This window comes from Chrysoperla carnea, chromosome 4 (genome assembly GCF_905475395.1).
Source record: "Chrysoperla carnea chromosome 4, inChrCarn1.1, whole genome shotgun sequence".
In the NCBI taxonomy this organism is placed as follows: domain Eukaryota; kingdom Metazoa; phylum Arthropoda; class Insecta; order Neuroptera; family Chrysopidae; genus Chrysoperla; species Chrysoperla carnea.
Window position 1 is genome coordinate 70,087,990 of NC_058340.1, and position 21,724 is coordinate 70,109,713.

The window sequence follows — 21,724 nt, forward strand, 5'->3', positions numbered from 1 at the left end:
TGTTTTCTGCCATAATTTTAAGACATCAATTTTCTCAAAATTACCAAAATAATTTTCAATTTTCGTGTAATATTTGCCTACATGAGGCAAATTATGAAAACTCAGATCTGTATTCGTATTGGAACGACTTTAGCAATTTTTCACACAACACTTTACTCTTCTCGTGCTTTTAAATTGAGATAAATACTTTCCAAACGCCATAATTTAATTTTTTTATCAATTATTTATTATTGTTGTAATTATAACTTGCAAAAAGTAATCAACTCCAAACTTATCAATGCTCAACACTAAAAGCTGTAACTTGAAATTAGTTTCTACTTTAACAACCAGGTGCCATGCCTTCTTTTTTCAGATCCCAGTAACTTAATTGAACAGCGCCTTTTGACTCAAAAGGCGCTGTTCAATTAAGTTACTGGGATCTGACAAAAGGAGGCATGACACCTGGTTGTCAAAGTAGAAACTAATTTCAAGTGAAGATAGAAAACACGTGATATGTCTTTATTTGATTGACAGCTGTCCGAAACAAAAATCCCGAAAATGTTAAAGTTGATTCAGGCATATTAGTTAGGTGAGTTCACCCCAAATTGATGGCCCACAAACGATCCACAAATCAGCAACTGCTTTGTGTTTGATTTCAACATTTTTGTGAAGTAAATGCTAATCACCTCTGTTAGCAATAATATAATCTTGTAGGAACCATTTTTCTTGACAAAAAGCACACTCTAATATTTTCAGAGCAGAGTACATTCTGTACCTCTTAGATCATATGTTTTCAAATATTTTTTTAATCTATCATTGGTGACATTCTTTTCAAGTTAAAATATTGACATTCCATTGAATGACTAGTCTTGATTTTGGTTAGGTATAATCTTACAATTATAAATATTTATTTGAATGTATTTAATAACAAATAAAAGTTTATTTAATTATATGCCAACGTTGTATAAAAGTATATTAAAACTTGGTGTGTAAAGTGTTATAATTTTTATACCAACATATTTGTTGAAATTAATTCCATTAATTAATATGTTAAGAAAGTTTTATTCATTCCAAATATTATAAAAATTAATTTAATACAGGTATTGAAACAGTTGGAAAGAATTTCTATTGTACAAAAATATCTACGAACAGTATTAAAATGGCTGGCAGCAAAGTATTAAAACGGATGGATGTTATCAAATCACCAGAAGATTTACGAGAGTATCGTGGTTTAGAACTTGTAAATAAACTTAAAGTTTTAATTGTTAGTGATCCAACGACTGATAAATCAGCGGCTGCTTTAGATGTTAATATTGGTTAGTATATAAATTCCATTTTCGATTTTTAGAGATATCTCACAATCTGAAATTTTTATAGATAACTCAATTTTTGGCTAGGATGCTTAGTATTTCTGTTTAACAAAGCTATGATAGAGGAAATAGTAAATGTTGTAGAATAGAATCCAGTTGTAGTGTTATCATAATACGTCTTCAATTTTTTTCGGGGAATAAGTAACCATTTTCTAATTCATAGCTATCATGATTAACTATATTGTATTTGCGAACAGAGGCCCTTGGAAGTGATATGAGAACTTCGGAACGCCTGCGATTGTACTCAGACCATATCTGTCTTGTAGTACCACAAGTACGTTCTTCCCTCCATCTAAGATTGGCCTTTTTCAGAATATCCTCTTTCAGGAGTAACTTGCAGTTCGCAAATGGAACTCCCGGGTGTTTATTGATGCTTGAGTCCGGCAGCATCATGCCATTTCTGGCAAGCTTGTCGGCTCCACAATTTCCTGGAATGTCCCTGTGTCCCGAATATTTATGTTACTATTAAAACATTTATTTGGTAACATAAAATGTATTTATGGCTCTGTAGGAAATTTTTGCTTCATCTCAATAAAACGAAGGAATCATTTTAATAATACAATCTAAGTTGTTTTATTGTGTTTACACTACAGAGTAAAGTTCAAAAGTCATTTACTGACGCATATTGTATTAGTCTCCATTTTTATTACGTCATATTCTACGTCACAGCCCTCTTTTAAACATTTTCAAAGAAAAATTCGTCCACTGCTAGTCAGGGCTATACAAATTGGAGGGTATAGTGATGGATTTACGTCTAGGGCGGTATGATTTTAGAGGTTTTGTTATGAATGAATGTAAAATTTTCAGTAAGATATATATTCAATACGTATTGATAACTGGGAGTTGCAACTCGCCAACTGGCGATAATAATTCGTACTAATGAAAACCAGAAGTCCCGAATTCAATAGTTACAATTTCGAACACCAGATGGCAATATTTGTACTTCCCATTTTTTAAAGTCAATAAAATTACCCAAATACAAATTAGATAAATCTCGCCAATTGGCGATAAAATTTGTACTATTAAACTGGAAGTGGATCGCTTTTTCAGTAGTTCCAATTTAGACCACCTGATTACTTACCATTTATCAATAATGCCTGTCCCAAAAAGTATAAGATAGAGGAGAAGTATTTGGTATCTTTGTTTCTTAAATTTTTATTTCTTTATTTAGGTTTTATGAGTGATCCTGATAAATTACCTGGTCTTGCACATTTTTGTGAACATATGTTATTCTTGGGTACGGAAAAATACCCAATTGAAAATGAATATACAAAATTTTTAAGTCAACACGGTGGTTCCAGTAATGCTTGCACATATGCTGATCATACCAAATATTTCTTTGATGTTGTACCAGAAAAATTGGAACCTGCATTAGATCGGTATACATTTATCAAGTTTAAGGGATTTTACGATTCTTATGGTGGCAAAATCATGAACTTATGGTGAATTTTTGTAGAACTTGACGAAAAACACGAAAAATAAAGAGTTTCGCCGAGTTTTCTTAGATTTGCCAAATTTTTGTCGCTGTAAAAATCGTAGATTATATCCCGTTTATTTGTATATCTTATCTAAATTTATTTTGTATATTGGAAATTTTTTGTTCCAGATTTGCTCAATTTTTTATAGCACCTTTATTTACTGAAGATGTAACCGATAGAGAATTAAATGCAGTTAATTCTGAGCATGAGAAAAATATTCCAAACGATACATGGCGCTTAGATCAATTAGATAAGCATACAGGCGATCCAAAACATCCGTATAGTAAATTTGGAACTGGTAAGTAAATAATTTGCCAACAGATACTTCGTTTTATGCATTTTGCATGGGATGGAGTGGGAGGGACAATGAGACCCTTCTTCCACTTGCATAACAACCTTAAGAAAATTATTCTATGTTTTTTGGACATTTTACCATTATTTTAAATATTTCTAATTTGTTTTTTGGCAGGTAATAAAGATACTTTGGATACCATACCCAAAGAACAAGGTATTAATGTTCGTGATGAACTTTTGAAATTCCATGATAAATGGTACTCATCAAATATTATGGCTTTGTGTGTGCTTGGAAAAGGTGATTAACTTTTTAATATATAAAAAAAAAAAACAAAATAGAAGTGGCTAAAACGTAAGTATGATTCAAATAAATCACTGATGCTGATGTAGTGATTAGAAATCGTTCAATATGGGAAATTATCGAAATTTGGTGGGAAGATGGTAATTTATTTGCCTTTTAATCTTTCTGTATTCTTTAGCAGTACTGATATTAATTTTTTACAGTACATTTTTAAGGAACAAATCTGTTCAAAATTTAAAATAAACCCTAAATACAAATTTTCAAAATTTTTTTACATTTATAATTTGTAGAGCCTTTGGATGAAATTGAAGATATGGTTGTACGATTATTTTCTGATATTAAAAATAAAGATGTGACTTCTCCAAGATGGGATGATCATCCATTTACTGATGATTATCTAAAATTATTTGCAAAAATAGTGCCTATCAAAGATGTTCGTAATTTAAATATTACATTTCCAATACCGGATTTACATGAATACTATAAATCTGGGGTAAGAATCCCTTTTTTTTTGTAGTATATAAATTAGTTGTCCAATCATCTTAGGAATCTAACGGAATAAGCTGAACACTGATACAAATACACTCCTTGCTCCGTAGGACCTTTAAAAGCATACAAAACCTACTCAGCGCCTACACTATGAACAAATAAGCAATATGGCGGTGACTAGGTACCATGTGAGAGAGTGAGAGTATGTCTCCATCCTACTTCTACCTGCATTACAGCATACCTTGTCTAGTTCTACCATGATTTGTACTATCAAAATATGTTTGTACAAATATTCAACGTATTCCGTTAGATTCCGAGATTGATACCTTTTCTTGACTAAGATGATCAGGATTATAGGTTGAATTAGTCGAATTTTATTTATTTTTGTAGCCAGGAAATTATATCAGTCATTTAATTGGACATGAAGGACCTGGTAGTTTATTATCTGCTTTAAAGGCTCGTGGTTGGTCTAGTAATCTATTTGGTGGATTTTTACGTCCATCACCTAGAGGTTTTGGATTTTTTGGTGTATCAATGGATCTTACTGAAGAAGGAATGGATCATATTAACGATATTATCGTTACTGTATTCCAGGTTAGTTTTTACTGGGTTATTTCATATATTTTTCGGATCTCTTATCTCGAATATAAGATATTTCAATCTTCTTCGTGTTTTATCCTTGATTCCACGTCTGATAAATTGTGTGTGTGTGTTTTTTTTAGTACATCAATCTGTTGAAAAGTGATGAACCACAAAAATGGATATTTGAAGAACAAAAAAATATTATGGCTATGCATTTTCATTTTAAAGATAAAGAGGTTCCAATTAGTTTCGTGGCGAATCATGTCCATAATTTACAGGAATATCCTATGAATGAAGTATTATCCGGCGGCTATTTATTAGAAGAATGGAGACCAGAACTTATTACTCAAGTGCTGGAATATCTTAAACCAGAAAAGTCCAGGTAAGTTATTTCTTTCTGAAGTTTTCTCTAGAATAGAAGTTTTCTCTGCATCTTCGCTTGCTAGCCTCCTATATTTGAACTCTGTAGATTTTGTAGCCTACAGCAGAGGTGGATTATTCATAATTTTTTAATCCGTCTCTGTCCTGTGGATATATTGTGGCTAGCCTCCTACAGATGGTATTTACTTACACTTAGATCCAGAAGCACTGCACGCCCTGATCCTCTGTTGACCTCGATAGAAGATTGTAACTTCATTTATCTAGCTCCAGGAGACAGATTTACTCAAATCGAAAATCATTTACATTTTTAGGGTCGCAATTGTAGCACAAAAGTATGCAAACCGTCCAGAAAATGAACGTGAACCATGGTATGGAACTGAATATAGCTTAAGCAAAATTTCCGATGAGACAATACAAGTTAGTTTTCTTAAATATTCAAATTTTTGTGCACATATTAAAAAATTGTGGATATTTTGTATTTTAGAATTGGAATTCAGCTGGATTTTGTTCAGAATTGCATTTACCACCTGTCAATGAATTTATACCAACAGATTTTTCATTAAGACCTAAGGATGACGATGTATGTTACATTTTTATTATTTGGGTTTTTAGCTAAAATCTTATAAAAAAAATTGTTGTTTAGATAACTCAACATCCGGCAATAATTTATGATTCGTCTTTAATTCGATTATGGTTTAAACAAGATGATGAATATAAATTACCAAAAGCAACTGTTCGATATGATTTTGTTAGGTAAATAATTTAAATTATATAATAAAAGAGCCTTGTTACAAAATTAAAGCTTTTTAGGCTTTTTCTATTGCTATATGCTTCAAGATTATAAATAATTTATGTTCTTTTTTGTTTGTTTTTAGTCCTCTAGCTTACCTGGACCCATTAAATTATGATTTAACTCATCTTTTTGTCGTACTATTTCGTGATTCTTTAAATGAATACGCATATGCAGCTGAAATTGCTGGCTTAAAATGGGACTTAGCGAACACAAAATATGGTATGGTGGTAAGTAATCGTGATTTGTGATTTTAAAGTTGATAAATGATTGAAATGATTGAATTGATTTAAGATAATTTTAAAGCTTAATTTAAAATTTGTTTTTAGTTAGCTGTCAATGGATATAGTTCCAAACTACACATACTATTGGAACGGGTTATAGGAAAATTAGTTAATTTTGAAATTGATCCAAAACGATTCGACATAATGAAGGAAAATGTAAGTTTTACTCTTTTTAATCTCGTAAAATAGTTTAGTACGAGATTGGGCTAATATAGAAGGCCTAAGGCATAATTGTAATGACTGGATTTTTATTTATTTTCGTTTTTAGTACACTAGAGAATTGAAAAATTTCACAACTGCTCAACCTTATCAACATGCTGTCTACTATTTAGCTATGTTATTAACGGAAAGTGCATGGAATAAGGAAGAATTATTAGCGGCATTAGATCGTAAGATTTCTGTTACCTTAGTTAAAGCGAAACACTTAATCAATAATGTTAATTTATGTTTTTTTAGAAGTAACTGTTGAACGCTTAAAGGAATTTATACCAAGTTTGTTATCCAAATTACATATTGAAGGATTAATTCATGGCAACTTTAATAAGGCAGTATGTATGTTTTTCTTTTTAAGGTTTTTTTGAGGATGATATTCATAGAGTCTTCATGTATGTGGATTTTGGGACCCAAACACTGTAGTAAGTAAAGTTAACCGAATTGTTTTGGAATATTCGTTGGTACAAAGTATATTGGTTTTATAGAAAACAGTTGATTTATAATTTCCTTTCTACTACCTGCTCAACCCGTGCAGAATTCCGCAGTGCGATACCCGTGGCTAAAAACAGGCTAGGGAAATAATATGTAGTGATACAATAACTTTTTTTTATAGGCAATTTTATTACAGATATGATATACAAATTACATAATGAACAAAATTAAATCCTAATAAAATTTCTCTATCCTGTTTATTTTCAAGAGGTACATTTTTAGACCGTGAGTCTATTTTTCGCCCGAAGCCAGCATGATAAGCTGGAAAATGAGGAATAAATCATGGAATTTGATAAAGAAATAAGGATTATGTTTGGGTACCAAATTTTGTGGGAAAGACATTCAGGTTTTAGCTTAGTTTTGGATTCAGTTTTTTTATATATTTTTTCTGCCTTATAGGACGCGTTACAATTAGGAACAAAAGTTGAAGAACAAATAAATCAATCATTTGCTATTACTCCATTATTACCACGTCAATTGGTATTGAACAGGGAAATCGATTTAGATGATGGTAAGTATTGTGATTTCCTAGTTTTATGCGAATATTTAGAGTTCTGTAATCAAATATCTTGATTTGAAAATTTAAGGTTGTAATTATTTGTACGAAATTGAAAATAATATTCATCGAAGTTCGTGTACAAGTTTATATTATCAATGTGGAATGCAAAAAACTGAATCAAACATGTTGTTAGAATTATTTTTACAAATTATTTCCGAACCATGTTATGATATTTTACGTACAAAGGTTAGTTCTTGCTATAAAATCACACAATGTCAAATTTTGATCCTAGAGAGGGTGAAAATATCTATGCTAATGTAAGGGCAAGTAAAATAATGGGGGCTTTCTTTTGCTAGGTAAGGTCTTTAAGGTTGTTGTGACAGTGAAAGGAGGTCTTTTTATCCCTCTCACTCTATCCTATGAAAAATACATAGAACAAAGTATCTGTTGCCAACTTTAAATAGTCAAATTTTTTACTAAGTTTACCTTGTACCTTGTGAACATTTTTGTTTGTTTTGTTCTATCAAAATTTGGCATTGCTTGTATTCTTTTACCACGCGTATTTTTGGAGAAATATTGTATGTAATATTTTATTTTACAGGAACAATTGGGTTATATGGTTTTTAGTGGGTTAAGACGTTCAAATGGCGTACAAGGATTACGGATTATTGTTCAGTCCGATCGACATCCTAATTTTGTAGATAGTCGAATTGAGGAATTTTTAAAATCAATGCTGGTATTTATAAAAATGTCCCACAATATTTTTAGCTGGCATAAGTTCAACCATTGTATAATTAAATTAGATAATCATAAATATAATGGCGACGACATTCAGTTAACGACGAACCGAATTTCGTTTGTTAACTGCATGTTGCTCCTGAATGAAGATATCTTAAAAAGGAACAATCTTAGGTGAAGGAAGCAACACACTTGTGGTACTACAAAATAGATATACTCTGAGTACAATCGTATACGTTTCGAAGATCTTATATCGCTTCAAAAGGCCTCTATAAGCAAAATCGTTGCGGCTATTACAGGACACTGGCTATACGACAGGCACGCTGAACGACTTGACCTATCACTGCATCACGATTATTACAGGAGTTATCACAATGTAGAGGAGGAGGAAACAATATTCTATCTTCTCTGTCACTGTCTGTCTCTTGGCATGAGAGGTTTGATTCAATTAAGCCAACCTTTCGTTGATGTCAAAGCACTCCTACTGTTCTGAAACAACTCCAAATGGTTCATGGAGTAATTCCCCGTATTTTTAAATTTATGCCAGCACTTAATTTTACAGTTTTTCTTGAATGATACTGATTTTTGTTTAAATTTTAGGATTACATAACGAATATGCCGGACGAAGAATTTAAATTACATAAAGATGCGTTAGCAGCACAACGATTAGAAAAACCAAAACGATTATCTGGACTATCAGCACGTTTTTGGAACGAAATTTCTAATCAACAATATAATTTTGATCGTGCTCAAATTGAAGTGGCTTATTTATTAACAATAACCAAATTGGATATTATTAATTTCTTTGAAGTACGCAAACAAAATAGGCGCTCGATATTAGGGAGTATACTATTTATCCAATATATTTCCTCCAAACCAGTTTCGGAATCTTATGGCTATAACCGAAACCCTGAACCAATAATATCATAAATTATACTCCCTAATAACGTGTCTGAATAATTTTATTTTATTTTACTCTTTGAAAAAAAAAAACTTTTATTTTAGAACTTCTTTTTGGAGAATGCAAAACAACGGAATAAATTAGCCGTACATGTTCTATCAACGGCCGAAGGTGGTGCTGGTAAAATAGACAATAACGTGGATGCTAATGTTATCGAACAAGAGGCACGGAATAAAATCACAGATCCAAATGTATTTAAGAGTACACAATCAATGTTCCCGCTAGTACAACCGTATATAGAAATAGTTCGAAAGGGAAGTCGAAGTAAATTGTAATTTTTAGAATATTGATATTATTAAAAAATAAATAAAAAAATATGTATGCACATTGTGCGTGTGGCGTGAAATATACAGTTTTAGTACTTAACAACAAATTTGTGTTTTATTTAATTTTTTTTACCTTTTCCACTCATCTGAGAGGGCCGTCAATAGCAATTTTTTTTATAAGAAACATTTTTTATATTTAAATTTTTGTTCTATCTCTAACGGTTTACAAGATGGGTCCTACGGACCTAAGACCCAATTGACCTATATTGCTCATTTACGAACTCAATCTTACTCGATGATGCTGTCAATAGGAAATATTCATGAAACTTAAATCTGTGTTGTAAATTCATTTTTTTAAAGTGTACATTATACATTGAACTGTCACCAATTGACAGATCACGTACTTATACGTCATCAACAGAGAGCGCCAAAAAACTGCATTTAAATATTTCAATATTATAATGTATTTTAAATATTTTTTTACACTTAAATACTGCATTTTTAAACAGTATTTATATTTTTTACTTTGTTATAACGGTGTAAACAATGAATTAAAAATATAAAAAAAATACATTAATAATCCCTATTTTCGATATTAATTATATGGCCTATTATAGGTAAAGTTTAGGCTAGGCACTATACTTTTAAGATGCCTTGTATTCATTTATTGTAAATAAATTATTTTCAACTTAAAAATACTCTTAGATCATATATTTTAAAAAATACCAAACCCTGATGATAATTGCGTTATCAAATGTCAAAATGCTAGATAAAAACAATGTTTTTAGAAACCGAGATTCGAAGAATTATCATTTCCAAAAGAACATTTTGAAAATACTGCGGATAAATTAATTATAATTAATGAATATTAGAACAAAAAAAGCTAGCCCCTTTTTATTATAATATCATAAAATTGTAGAAAAAATATTTTTAGTTAGGTTATCATGGATGTCAAAAAATATACTTGCGTTAATTGTGGCGAAGCTACTTCTGAATTATATAAACAATATAGTCCGACCGTTTTAAAAGTTATGACATGTGTAAGTATTAAAAAAGCCTTTTCCTCTCCTTTGTGGAGGATGCAAACATGATGTCTTTTTTAGTTTTTACGCAAGCTAGATATTGCGGTAAACCATTCTAGGTTAGGTCCTAGGAATTGATAGTCTAAAGTTTAATTCAATAAAATCTGTTTACGTCTACATTTCTAGAACCTAGATACTATGAAATAGGTACAAATTTTGATGCGCTAACATCTGTATATTGTGAGAAAATGATGTCTTTTTTAGTTTTTACGCAAGCTAGATTGCGGTAAACCATTCTAGGCCCTATAGGAATTGATAGTCTAAATTTTAATTCAATAAAATCTGTTTACATCTACATTTCTAGAACGTAGGTGCTATGAAATACAATTTTAATTGGCGCTAACATCTGTATATTATTTTTCAGAGATCATGTCATCATGTCGCCGATAAATACATTGAATATGATTCAATAATTATAATAACTGATTTAATTTTATTGAATAAGCAAGCATATCGTCATACTCTTTATAATACTAAATTCGAGGTGAGTTTTAACCGTTTCAAGGAGCGTTTCGAAAACTTTCGTATTCACATCGCTAAGTGCCAATCCCGAGAGAAGCAATCAGTTTAATTCTCTCCTCTAAAAAGTAAGGAGTATTTTAGTAAATAGATTATTACTTTGGAAACTCGTATTTCAGTAAAATATGTTATTAAATTTGCACTTTAGCGAATTGTCTTAAAAATACTCCTAGAACTTGGTTGTTTTAAATCCACGAGCTTTCATTTACTGATCCACGGGCTGATTATGTCTTTAATAGGGTCGAGTAGGCATAGGTGTACATTGGTTTCTGGCTAACCAACCAGCCAACTAATATTTGGTTAACACTTGCGATTGCGTTCACTCACTGATCCATGGGGAACTGCGGGTTGATTTGGAGTTGTCCGGGTGTCTAATTACACCGGTCTGTGGATGTGGTGTCAGTAGCAGCACTGTTTCAGAAGTAGTGTATTTTTACCGTTTAATTGGATGTAAATACGAAAGTTTTTTTTAGAAAAACATCGTCAATAAATAATCAATTCGTATATTTTGTTTCTATTTTTGAAGAGCCATTGGAAACTGGCTGTATTGTTACTGTTGATGGAAACATATTCGGAATGGGTAAATACTTCGTCCGATTTGGTTTATATGCCTATTTTATATAATAAACCAGCAAATGAAGAATATCAGAAGGAAAAAAGATTTTATTTTATTTGCCTTACAGTAATCATTGGTAGGTATTCGTAATTAAGGATCTTTAATGTTTAGAAACGTAAGAGGTTTTTTTGGGAATGTAGGATGCAAATAAAATGTATTTGTGTGTCCTACATTCCCAAGAAAAACCAAATAATTATCAATTTTCAAGGCCAGGTTATCATAATTAAAATGTTTTTGATAGGTACTATCGTATTTGTATCGACGATATCGATAATGACACGATTAACTCAACGTTTATATAAACGTAAAAATGATTTTACATCATTTAAAGAAACCAATTTTTTTACGATTTGGAAAGCTGTTACATTATCAAGTTTTGGACGTTTCTTACATTTACCAGCATTAATATGGGGTGATTTTAAAGTGGCTGAAACACATTTTGTATTTGTATTAGGATATACAATACTTACACAATTGTTAGTACATTCAGGTTGGTGAAGCACAAATTTTATGTTGATATAGAAAATGGTTTAGGCGGCGATGTTAGCTATATTCCAGGAATTTAGTCTCAGAGGTTGGGGATTTGGTATCACGGTCTTCTTAATCATATCGGGCGCCGGGGTGCAAAAACGCTTGTAACGCTTGAAAATATTGAAGCTACGAACAAAATTTTGGAGGTATTCATAAAATCGCCTAATTAGACCATTTACGGATGTCCGTCCGTTTGTCAACACGATAACTCAAAAACGAAAAGAGATATCAAGCTTAGAAAATAGCGTGCTTAGGACGTAATAAGTAAGGTCGAGTTCGTAAATGTGCAACATAGGTCAATTCATTGGGTCACTATATGTGTTTGTTTGTTTATAGCAATTACTGTATCCACAGGAAATGAGAGGAAAGGTACCCTTATTACTTTGAGTGTAAGAGTGACCATCTTTCTTTACATTTTTTTGTTTTCACTGGTTTTTTTAGTCTTCCAAAATCAACCTAGTGCCTTTCTCCACAAATTTGTCTTTTTCATCTTTGTTTTTAGTCTTCGTAGTAGTAAATCAAACTGGCTCCCTTTTGTCTATAATGAATAGTATGATCTCTTTTCCCCAACACTCTACGCCCAGATGCCACGCAATCACGGAATAAAGACGGTCCTGGTTGGTACAAACAAAAAGCATTTCCGTATAACTTAAACTCCATTCACATTCAAATTTTCAACACTCTTACTTAATTTGACGGGACTGTAAAAGTTCAGGAAATTTGTTCCGTTGATGTTAACTTTGAGGCTTTGCTGCTCATCGAATTTTTTTTATTTTTTCTAGTTATTATTTGCTGTTCTCGAAAACAATCAACAATTATAATTTTAATAGCGTATGTATTTAAAATTTATTTTACACAATTATTTTCGTATGTACTCTTAAGTATAGATATTTGATAGTTATTATTTTGTTAAAATTTTTATTGTTATATTAAAAAAAATCGAAAATATTAAGTAAAAAGTATGTTTATTTCGAACATTATAAGGTCTAGGGTCAGGATCCATGATTAATATTTGATAGTCATTTCAAAAAATGCTTGAAGTATTTTCAAATAAACAAAAGGTACAGTATCAGTATAAAGACTTAAGTTTATTTTTACTCAAAAGATGTTAATGAAAATCCACGCTTGCTATCTAGCATGCTGAATAGAGAATCAGCTTTATTAATTCTGTGATATTCATAATAATAGTAAGAGGAGTACCGCAAATAAGTCCCTATAGCTATAGCACCTAGACCAGGGGGTCCAAAGGGGCCCGCTTCTTGAGAACAACCTGTTACCCGAAGCGAGACTCCGGGTAACAGATATTTTAAGCAGATTAAACTATAGGATTCTGTTGAGGCTAGACGCCGCGTATAAGCCAACAACTTCTTCGCCCAGATTTTTTCCAGAATTAATGAAAGGTTTCGTATCTAAAAATTTTAAATTTGTCGCCTTGCAGATTTCTACAAGTTATGAAGGTGGTAGTTCAATCGACAGTGTCTTGTCAAGAATCCCACCATCCTTCTCAACTGAGGCGAGTGACCTAGCTGTGGTAATGCATAGTTTTGCGTGTCGCATGTCCTGCGCGAAGTCCCATTAATCAAGATGGGCCTAACCATTTCTTGATTCAGTAAGATACGGAGAATGGGACAATCTCTCTCGTGCCAACGAATCCTTTGCGTCATTCCCTTTAACGCCAGAGTGATTCAGTACCCAGGTCAATCTGATTGTGTTATTCAGTGCCTGAAGGTTCAGTTCCTCGAAGAATTCATAGACTAGTATTCAAGCAACAATTTACAAAATAAAAATATAATTTATTTAAACAAAATATAAAGCTGCGTTTACACCATCAATATTTAACGTGTTTTTCCATTTGTATTATAATTTCTATTCATTACAATTCGTTCATGATCCAAACGAATATCATTTCGTAAAATTCGTTCACTTATATATTGCCTTATCGAATATTTCTTCTTATACACATTATTTGCTAATTTTTGTGCTTGATGATATGACGACATTGTTATAACCGTAAATATTTGTAATAAAAATAATTTTTGTATGGATAATTTACAAAAAGTTGACATAAAATATAAAATATTTCCAAAATAACCAAAAACATGATATCGATTTGCTGTTAACGATGTTAAATTATATTTAAAAAGTAAAATATTTCCACATAAAATACAAAGAAATATAAATATAGAAGTTGTTGGTAAAAGGAAATTTTTTAGAAATATTTTACACCATGTTTGCATATTATTCGCGTAAATTATCAGATATATTAATTGTATTACGGAATTGGAAAATATAAATGCAATTGTGATATTCATTAAATGTTGAATGTAGATTAAATAATCGAGATTCACGTATTCGTTGGTGTCGATTAAAATATGATGATGGAAGATTTTGGAAACTTCCATTTCATACTGTAGAATTATGAATGACATGAATATGGAGGTTAAAATTAAAGAGACATTCATGTAACATAAAATGTATTTAGATTGAGCTATGGATGTATTCTTCTCGAATGTTTCTCTTGTTGTGCGCAACGAACTAAATAAGGCAAATATTAGGAATAACATAAATATGACATAACGACATATTTGATTTTTAACGCTGTTTTCAAATAGTTTTATTGGTTGGATCTGTAAAAAAGAAAAAAAAAATCGTTGGTAAAACCAGGCCCTTAACGAGGGTACATAGCGCCAGTGGCAGGTATTTAAGACGTCATCAGAATCCAAAAAATTAAATTTTGCTCTATCACATCCAAAATTTATCCAATTTTAATAAATTAAGTATGTATAATCCTACTAAATTTGGGTCAAATTTGTTGTCAAAATTAACCTAGCTTTAATAGGTTTCAAGAATGTGGGGTGCTGGTCTCGGAATTAAGCATATAAGTGGTAGCTAGCAAAAAACTGGCATCACAGCTGAAAAGAATGACCCAAAATTAGTGTGTTTCAAAAAAAATTCCAATAAGATCGGATAAAAATTGCCTGTGCTATCAAAAAAATAGAATTTTTTAACTTGATGACGTCATCAAAATCCAAAAAATTAAATTTTGCTCTATCACATCCAAAATTTATCCAATTTTAATAAATCAAGTATGTAATCCTACTAAATTTGGGTCATACTTTCCAAATTTGTGATCCAAATCAACCTAGCTCTAATAGGTTTCCAGAATGTAGAACCCTACCCGGATTACAAATTAAATAAAACTTTCGAATACCTTTTTAGTTAATAAATAATCTCCACTAACAGATATTTCGACAGTTAATTTAACGTTCACAAAACAATTAACATGCGGATTATATGCGGTAAATTCGATAATTAAAATTCGTGTTAAATTATCAAACCAACTATAATCAAATACCAAAGTATTTAATATGTTTCTTGAATGTAACGGTGTTCGACCAAACGAAGCCATGTAACCTCCACCAGGAATTAAATGATGTCCTAATATAATAAATCATTTTTATAATTCAACTTCGCAGATCTTTCGAATGCGAGTCCAACTTTACCTAAAATATTCGTTGTTCTTGATACATTTGGTAAATTATACATGAATGGTAAATTCTGTTTTAATATCCTTTGATGGTTATCAATTGGTTTCCAATTTACTGCAAAGTTGTCGGTTTCCATCATACTCAATTCAAATTCATTTCGACATTCTCGAACACCTATTTTGGTGAAATTCTTTTTTGGTATAAAGCATTTGCTTTCGATTTTATTTCGATGTTGTCGTAGTCTATGGAATTTAATTTATGAAAAGTATTTGTAAGATAATAGGTCAGTGAGATGTGAACATAGTATGGAATCAACCATATAAGGAAGTGGGTGTGATTCGATTGTTTGGAGAGTACAGAAAGAAGAATCACTCTCCCTTCAGTTTTTTTTAGAAATATAGCATCTAGGACAGTTAAAGAAACTGGGAAATGATATCGCAGACCATTTGCTAGTTTTTAATAATTATTTAAATAGACTCCCTGCCAAATTGTACCAGTCGACTTCCGCCCTTTTCCCATACAAAAAACTCATCATTTCCCTTCTTTTTATCCCGCCCCTTTTGTCGTCGTCCTTTCTTTACCCAAAATTTTTTTGTATACTGAGTCCATGCGCCCTTTAATTACGCGCTGCCTGTATGCTTGTAGAATGGTTTATTCTCATAAACCTCCTAGTCTTATATTCATTACCGTGGTTCCTACTATTCTTATAGATCCCCTATTATAATTTCGCTGCTGTAGACCCCTTTTGACTTCGTATCGATCACTTTGGGAATGATTGAGTTAGAGGAACATTTTGGACTTGCTTCAGTACTAGAAGAGTTGATTTGACTCCCCATTCTTATGGCTTCCTGGTACAAGAATTGTATGCGGTTAAAACAGGTAAGTCGAAGGTTCACTCCATATTATGTCTGGAGCTAATTGATAATTTTACCGTATTACACCCAGAAGCTTGAAGTTTGTCATAACCATGTAAGATGGAGTCTGCCATTGTGTTGAGAATATGAGCGTGTTATTCAAATATGTCAATATACTGAAAATAATAAATCTTTATTAAATATTTTCCACAAGACTTGCTCATTCGAACAGTTTGAGAACATGCTCGAACAGTTTGAAGTTGTCTGAAAAACGGTTGGATGAATCAAGATGAGAAATATATTCCGCAAAAATAAACGCCACTTTTTCATTAAAAAAAATACATAATATTTGCGGGCATTTAACTTTGTTACCCTTAACTCTTGGACTCTACCAAGGTTCATTTTAAGGGTAAAAAAATGAATTTAAAGATCTTGGTCAGGGCGTCATATATTTTGTAAACATTTCCTTTGCAGGAATGCACTATATCGATTATGAGCGAGCTCATACTCCGACTCGCATTTGGACGATTTTCGAGTGGCTGTGCCGTGCCCATCACCTTTTTTGAGGGCTGGATCCGCGCCTGAAACAGGCCAGAGTTCAATGGTTAAAAACTTACTTGTTCCAAGAATATATTTCGCTAAAACCAATTGTCGATGTATATTTGCCTTCAATTATATCATCGATTGTTTTTTTATTATCGTACGAAAATGCAGTTGTGTAATATCTTGTAAGTAGGATTATAATTAGCAGCATACTTATGTGTATTATGAAATCATATTGTATTATTCGATACAAGTTAAATTGTTTTTCTTTCTCTTCTAAAATCTTTATAAGAGTCGAAGATTTTACTTAGAAAAGCCTTCAAATATAAACATATACCAAGATCGCTAAGCATATCGTTTTCTAAACACAACTTCAATCTATTTTTTCCGATTACTTTTCCGACTCTATGGATTATTTACGGTAATTAAGACCCAAAACTTAAAAAAAACCAACTAACTTTCCGATTTGATTAGTTTTTCGATATATTTTCGAGATTTCTTGTTCAGTAATTTGGTTGTGAAATGTAACTCTTTTTTTCTGTTATTAGCAATCTAGGTTTTGAATAGATCGATGTTATCTTATCTTACCGTTTGTAATTCTGTTGATATAGATTGAAACATATCTCTCTTTAAAAATTTCTTCTTTAATTTTTTTCCTGTCCATTTTTCGGAATTCTTTTGACTTACGTCTACATTAATGTTACAAAATCGTTCATTATGAACGTCCTATAATCAATTTGATCAATTTTCAGAATCAACAAAAATTGGAGTTTGAATATTTAAGACTTTTGTACAAACCTTACTGATAAATTTCCAAAAAATAAATCGAATTAAAACATACAATGGCTCTAATATTAAAATATCTAATAATAAAATTTCAAAATATATTAAAATAAAAACGTAACTACTTCGTGTATCGAAATCTTTTCCAAATATCGTCAATAATATAAGACATGTTGCACTAATAAGGACATAAATTGACCTGTAGAAATTATTTTTGTATTAGAATTAAAAGACTTACACTCCAATTTGACAAAAAGGGAAAATATTAAATGTCTTTACTTGTATAGATTTTTTGACAACATGCCCGAAACAAAAGGGAATCTGTGAAAAAGGTCTTTGTGTATAAGAAATATACTATTAAATGTCTCTTTGCGTGCTTGTGAACAGTAGCAGTACAATAGTAGCAATACTAGTATCTTTCTTATACACATTGTTTAATGTATATGTACTCTCTCACACTCATTGATGGTTTATTGATGTTCCCAAATCAGTTATCGCGTGTATGAACAGACGAATTAATGGAAAGCAAGGCATGTTTTTACGATCAATATTTCAAACAACTACAAATTCTAAGCGAGATTTCCCCGCAAATAACTTCCCAAGAAAACTTTTCAAATTTTACATTTACAAAATAAAATTGTTTTCTTAACTGATCGAAATTTTTACTTACCATCCAATTATTCTACCCACGTATCCAAATTCATATAAAGGTGCACTAAGTTTTGGATCATAATTATTAAACATTGAGTAATTATAACGTTCGATAGGATCTATATTCGAATTTCTAAAAAATGCGAAACAAAGTGTTTTATGTCTTCGAATATATAGGGCATGAAGCATATAGGAAGGAGAACGATCGCTATAGAAAATATTGTCCCCGAAATATGGATAAAATAAGTGAGGCGCTGCGATCAATACGTAGTATCAATAAAAGCGGGCTGTTGTGCGCTAATTTCAAATGATATATCAATTTGTACATTATGCTAACAACAACAGCTAACTTCACAGATACTACTTCTTGATGACAGCGCGGCTGATGGCTTAAAAATGAACTATAAATTCTACAAATTTTTAGGGACAGGTACGCTAATGCTTTAGTACATAGCGATCTTTCTCCTGTTCTATAACCTTCATGATATAGGGTGTATGCCGAAATATACACCAGTATACTGACCAGTGTTGCACATAACCTATAAAATATATTATGACATATTGCCATCATTATAATTAAATATGCTATAATATATTTTATAGGTTATGTGTCACACTGGGCAGTATATTGGTGTATATTTTGGAATACACCCATTTTGACGTCATGAACAAAAGAATATGGCGGACATAGGATGTCAAAACATTTATGATGTCATAAAAAATTCAATATGGTGGCATATTTTAAAACACAAATAAAATGTATTGTCAAAATCATTATTTTTTCTGGTACTTGGGTTATTTTTTGCAAAAACTGAACTTACTTTAAAAGATAACAAACCATTTGAACAATACTAAATGATAAAATTAACGATTTACTGCCAATTAAAAGTGCATTAGTTAAAGATATTGCTTTTACATTAAATTTTACACGATTTTGTAATAAAATTGTTATAGACATTGCCAGTAATAACATTGTAAATATTGTAAAAACTTTAATTTTCCGAGAAAATGCATGCGTATGTTCTCTTATAAACATTCCAAACCATAAATGATGTACAGTAAAATCTTCACTTAATTCTTTAAGTAATGATGTTTTTTTAGTCACATGTTGTTTATGTGTTAAAAATAATTTTGTATGACCATCAAAATGAATCAAACTAAACCATTTTTCTACAATAAATGTCCATTCTAACATTGCCAGATAATCGCGTACAATTATTTTTTCACATTTCCTAGAAATATTTTTTAGTTAAAAACGTATTATTTTTCGATTGGAAAATGTTTTTTTTTTACTCATACCAAGATGGTGAATATCCTCTGAAATCTGTCCATAGTTTGATGGCTTTTATGTGACCTAAAGGTTTCTCAGTCATGATAACAAACCAATCAATTGATCCTTTACGAAAAATTCTTTTATTATTGTTGATTCCAAATAAAACATGATGCTAAATAATTTAGAAATTATAAATATCAGAAAATATGTAATGACTTGCTCATTTAGGTAAAATTAAGCCGATTATTTCTATCATATTGTGAAGATATTTTTATCATATTAACCTTTTGGGTTGGCAAAGCTACTTCGCTTGGTATATAATAGGTTTTGGAGGTACAAATTTCCAATTCTTATATTTTGACTATAACGTACGTTGAACTTGAATGTTATGCAACGAACGTACCACGAGGAGTAAGGTTATTGAAGACGTTAATAATAACGATTTTTTTTGATTATATTAAGACCGGGAGAGCGCGAACGCAGTCCCGACTACCAAAAATTACACGTCCGAGTTATCCACATTAGGGATAATCGCAAGGGTCAGCCTAACCGTAGTGCAATGGAAAGCCTCGCCCTGGGGGAACCGCCTTGTTGATCACGGTAACCCCTACGCCAGGTAAGTATGATTGGGTTAACAAAGTTTTATTACTTATATCACCGACTTCATCAAACTGCTTGTGAGAGGAACAATAATTTTATACAATTTCTGACATTAAATACCATAAATAGATGCTATCTTTCTTTATACAGCCTGTAAGTGTGCACCCATGTTAGTGTTGAACAGAGTGAAACAGCTTTACTAGATTTGGTGGATCTTAAATCATCTATTTTATATTTCTTTCTCTGTTATTTGGTCTTTCCTTCTCTACTTGGGTCAACCTATTTTGACAACTTCACAAAGTTAAAATTTACTGTTGTGTACTTTCTTGATATTTTTAAGTGTGAGTCCCTGAGTTCCTAGTTTGTCGAGACTATTTTTCGATTTTTTTTACTGAATAATGTAATCATAATTTACTTTGCTATCATAAGAAGTACCATATAATTTTATTCCCACATGTGATGTAGTTCCAGAATCACTATCGAGAGCTGTTACCACCACAATAATATAAATGTATGTATCTTGGGATTCATTGGATAAAACAAATATAGGTTTTATCTAAATTTACACAAAATTTATGTCAAAACAGTAAATTCCATAATGAAATTAAATGATCTTTTAAAGTTCCTAACGATTTTGTTTACCTGTTTGGGGTCTTGTGAATCCAATTTGTATGCAATTATGAAAAATAATAGAAATATTAACGAAGTTATGGCTGTGGCATATGGAATGATATTACGTTTATCTGATTGATAAGTAAAATCTAATTTTATTACACCATAAATATTTGTTTCCAATGAGAAAAATCTAGCTGAAAATAAATTTCCTTCTAAACTATTACATTCACAGTGAAATTTTCGTGTCGTTTGATTCAAATGAAATTTCTACAAAAACAAAAAATACAATTTAGAAAATTTTCCGAGAAAAGATTTTCGATATTAATCAAGTTAGTATCGTTTCCGATTGCTTTATACCTGGCATCCTGAATTATATTCTGATGAAATTGGATTCCATACCAAACAATCCACAGAGTAAACAACGAATTTATATGGTATTTTCGATGTTTCCTTATTCTAATATCGAAAATATTAAGTCTTAATATTAAAAAGGTTTTTTTGTAATAATCGAATTATCTTCACATACCAAGGGTATAATTGAAATAAATAACTTCCTTTCGGTTAATACATTTTCTGGTAATTCATAATTATATGTGGAATTATTTTCATCTAATACGATTGCAGAGGAAATAAAATCACTTAATTCTGGGTTTTTATCCAATTGCATTACTACCTAAATATTTGTAAGAAAAGAATAGTGTTTTGGATTAAATTTCCCTTGTTAAGAGAGTGTAGTGTCCCCACTAAATTAAATTCTAGAACGCTATTATTATGGTATAAGAAGACGGTATAAGGTCGATCTTCACTCATCTGACAACCAGGTGAGGTAGGTATATTTAGTATGAAATTTTGAAAAATTTAAACATTTCTATCATAGATTTTCTGTCGACAACAGTGTCCTGGGCTTTAGAATTTATTGAGGTGCCTCGTATATATTTTTAACTTCCCGCTAAGAAAATAGGGAAGTTATTGTTTTCACCCCGTTTTGCCAAAATCGAGTTTTCATCAGATCTCGACGTTTTAAGGTATCAGGAATCTTCCCTGACTACTTC

The 21,724-nt window shown here is 31.2% G+C and overlaps 3 protein-coding genes and 1 non-coding gene across 4 annotated transcripts; 2 read left to right on the plus strand and 2 right to left on the minus strand.

Annotated features, from left to right (window-relative positions):
* The first annotated feature begins 899 nt into the window (after positions 1–899).
* Positions 900–9,224, plus strand: LOC123299291 (insulin-degrading enzyme). Its single transcript, XM_044881646.1, has 20 exons — positions 900–964; positions 1,080–1,295; positions 2,521–2,728; positions 2,956–3,125; positions 3,297–3,419; positions 3,713–3,915; positions 4,302–4,505; positions 4,634–4,875; positions 5,186–5,291; positions 5,359–5,454; positions 5,518–5,627; positions 5,750–5,894; positions 5,994–6,104; positions 6,217–6,337; positions 6,405–6,496; positions 7,053–7,164; positions 7,241–7,398; positions 7,754–7,888; positions 8,491–8,700; positions 8,896–9,224. Exons 1-20 carry the CDS (start codon positions 931–933, stop codon positions 9,124–9,126), a joined length of 3,027 nt encoding a protein of 1,008 aa, XP_044737581.1. The 5' UTR covers positions 900–930; the 3' UTR covers positions 9,127–9,224.
* A 647-nt stretch (positions 9,225–9,871) lies between these two features.
* Positions 9,872–14,287, plus strand: LOC123298905 (protein ARV1). The gene is made up of 6 exons (XM_044881004.1): positions 9,872–10,157; positions 10,564–10,683; positions 11,245–11,410; positions 11,576–11,824; positions 12,648–12,732; positions 14,194–14,287. The coding sequence occupies exons 1-6, from the start codon at positions 10,062–10,064 to the stop codon at positions 14,285–14,287; spliced, it is 810 nt and encodes a 269-aa protein (XP_044736939.1). The 5' UTR covers positions 9,872–10,061.
* Positions 14,288–15,055: 768 nt separating this feature from the next.
* LOC123298906 (polycystic kidney disease protein 1-like 2) lies at positions 15,056–15,414 on the minus strand. The gene is made up of 2 exons (XM_044881005.1): positions 15,369–15,414; positions 15,056–15,303 (listed from the first exon to the last, which is right to left on the minus strand). The coding sequence occupies exons 1-2, from the start codon at positions 15,409–15,411 to the stop codon at positions 15,056–15,058; spliced, it is 291 nt and encodes a 96-aa protein (XP_044736940.1). The 5' UTR covers positions 15,412–15,414.
* A 4,506-nt stretch (positions 15,415–19,920) lies between these two features.
* On the minus strand, positions 19,921–20,081 carry LOC123299414. Its single transcript, XR_006535347.1, has one exon. It is a non-coding gene; the product is annotated as a U1 spliceosomal RNA (small nuclear RNA).
* Between the last annotated feature and the right edge of the window lie 1,643 nt (positions 20,082–21,724).

What these genes read in the sequence shown, in the direction of transcription:
- LOC123299291 (XM_044881646.1), top strand. Translation starts at nt 931, where the DNA reads ATGCCAACGTTGTATAAAAGTATATTAAAACTTG. An exon ending in ATGAATACTATAAATCTGGG is followed by an intron (nt 3,916 to 4,301) that starts GTAAGAATCCCT and finishes TTATTTTTGTAG; the next exon opens with CCAGGAAATTATATCAGTCA. An exon ending in ATATTATTAATTTCTTTGAA is followed by an intron (nt 8,701 to 8,895) that starts GTACGCAAACAA and finishes CTTTTATTTTAG; the next exon opens with AACTTCTTTTTGGAGAATGC.
- LOC123298905 (XM_044881004.1), top strand. Translation starts at nt 10,062, where the DNA reads ATGGATGTCAAAAAATATACTTGCGTTAATTGTGGCGAAGCTACTTCT. An exon ending in TTTATAATACTAAATTCGAG is followed by an intron (nt 10,684 to 11,244) that starts GTGAGTTTTAAC and finishes CTATTTTTGAAG; the next exon opens with AGCCATTGGAAACTGGCTGT. An exon ending in TTGCCTTACAGTAATCATTG is followed by an intron (nt 11,411 to 11,575) that starts GTAGGTATTCGT and finishes TGTTTTTGATAG; the next exon opens with GTACTATCGTATTTGTATCG.
- LOC123298906 (XM_044881005.1), bottom strand. Translation starts at nt 15,411, where the DNA reads ATGTATAATTTACCAAATGTATCAAGAACAACGAATATTTTAG. An exon ending in AAGAACAACGAATATTTTAG is followed by an intron (nt 15,304 to 15,368) that starts GTAAAGTTGGAC and finishes TTATTATATTAG; the next exon opens with GACATCATTTAATTCCTGGT.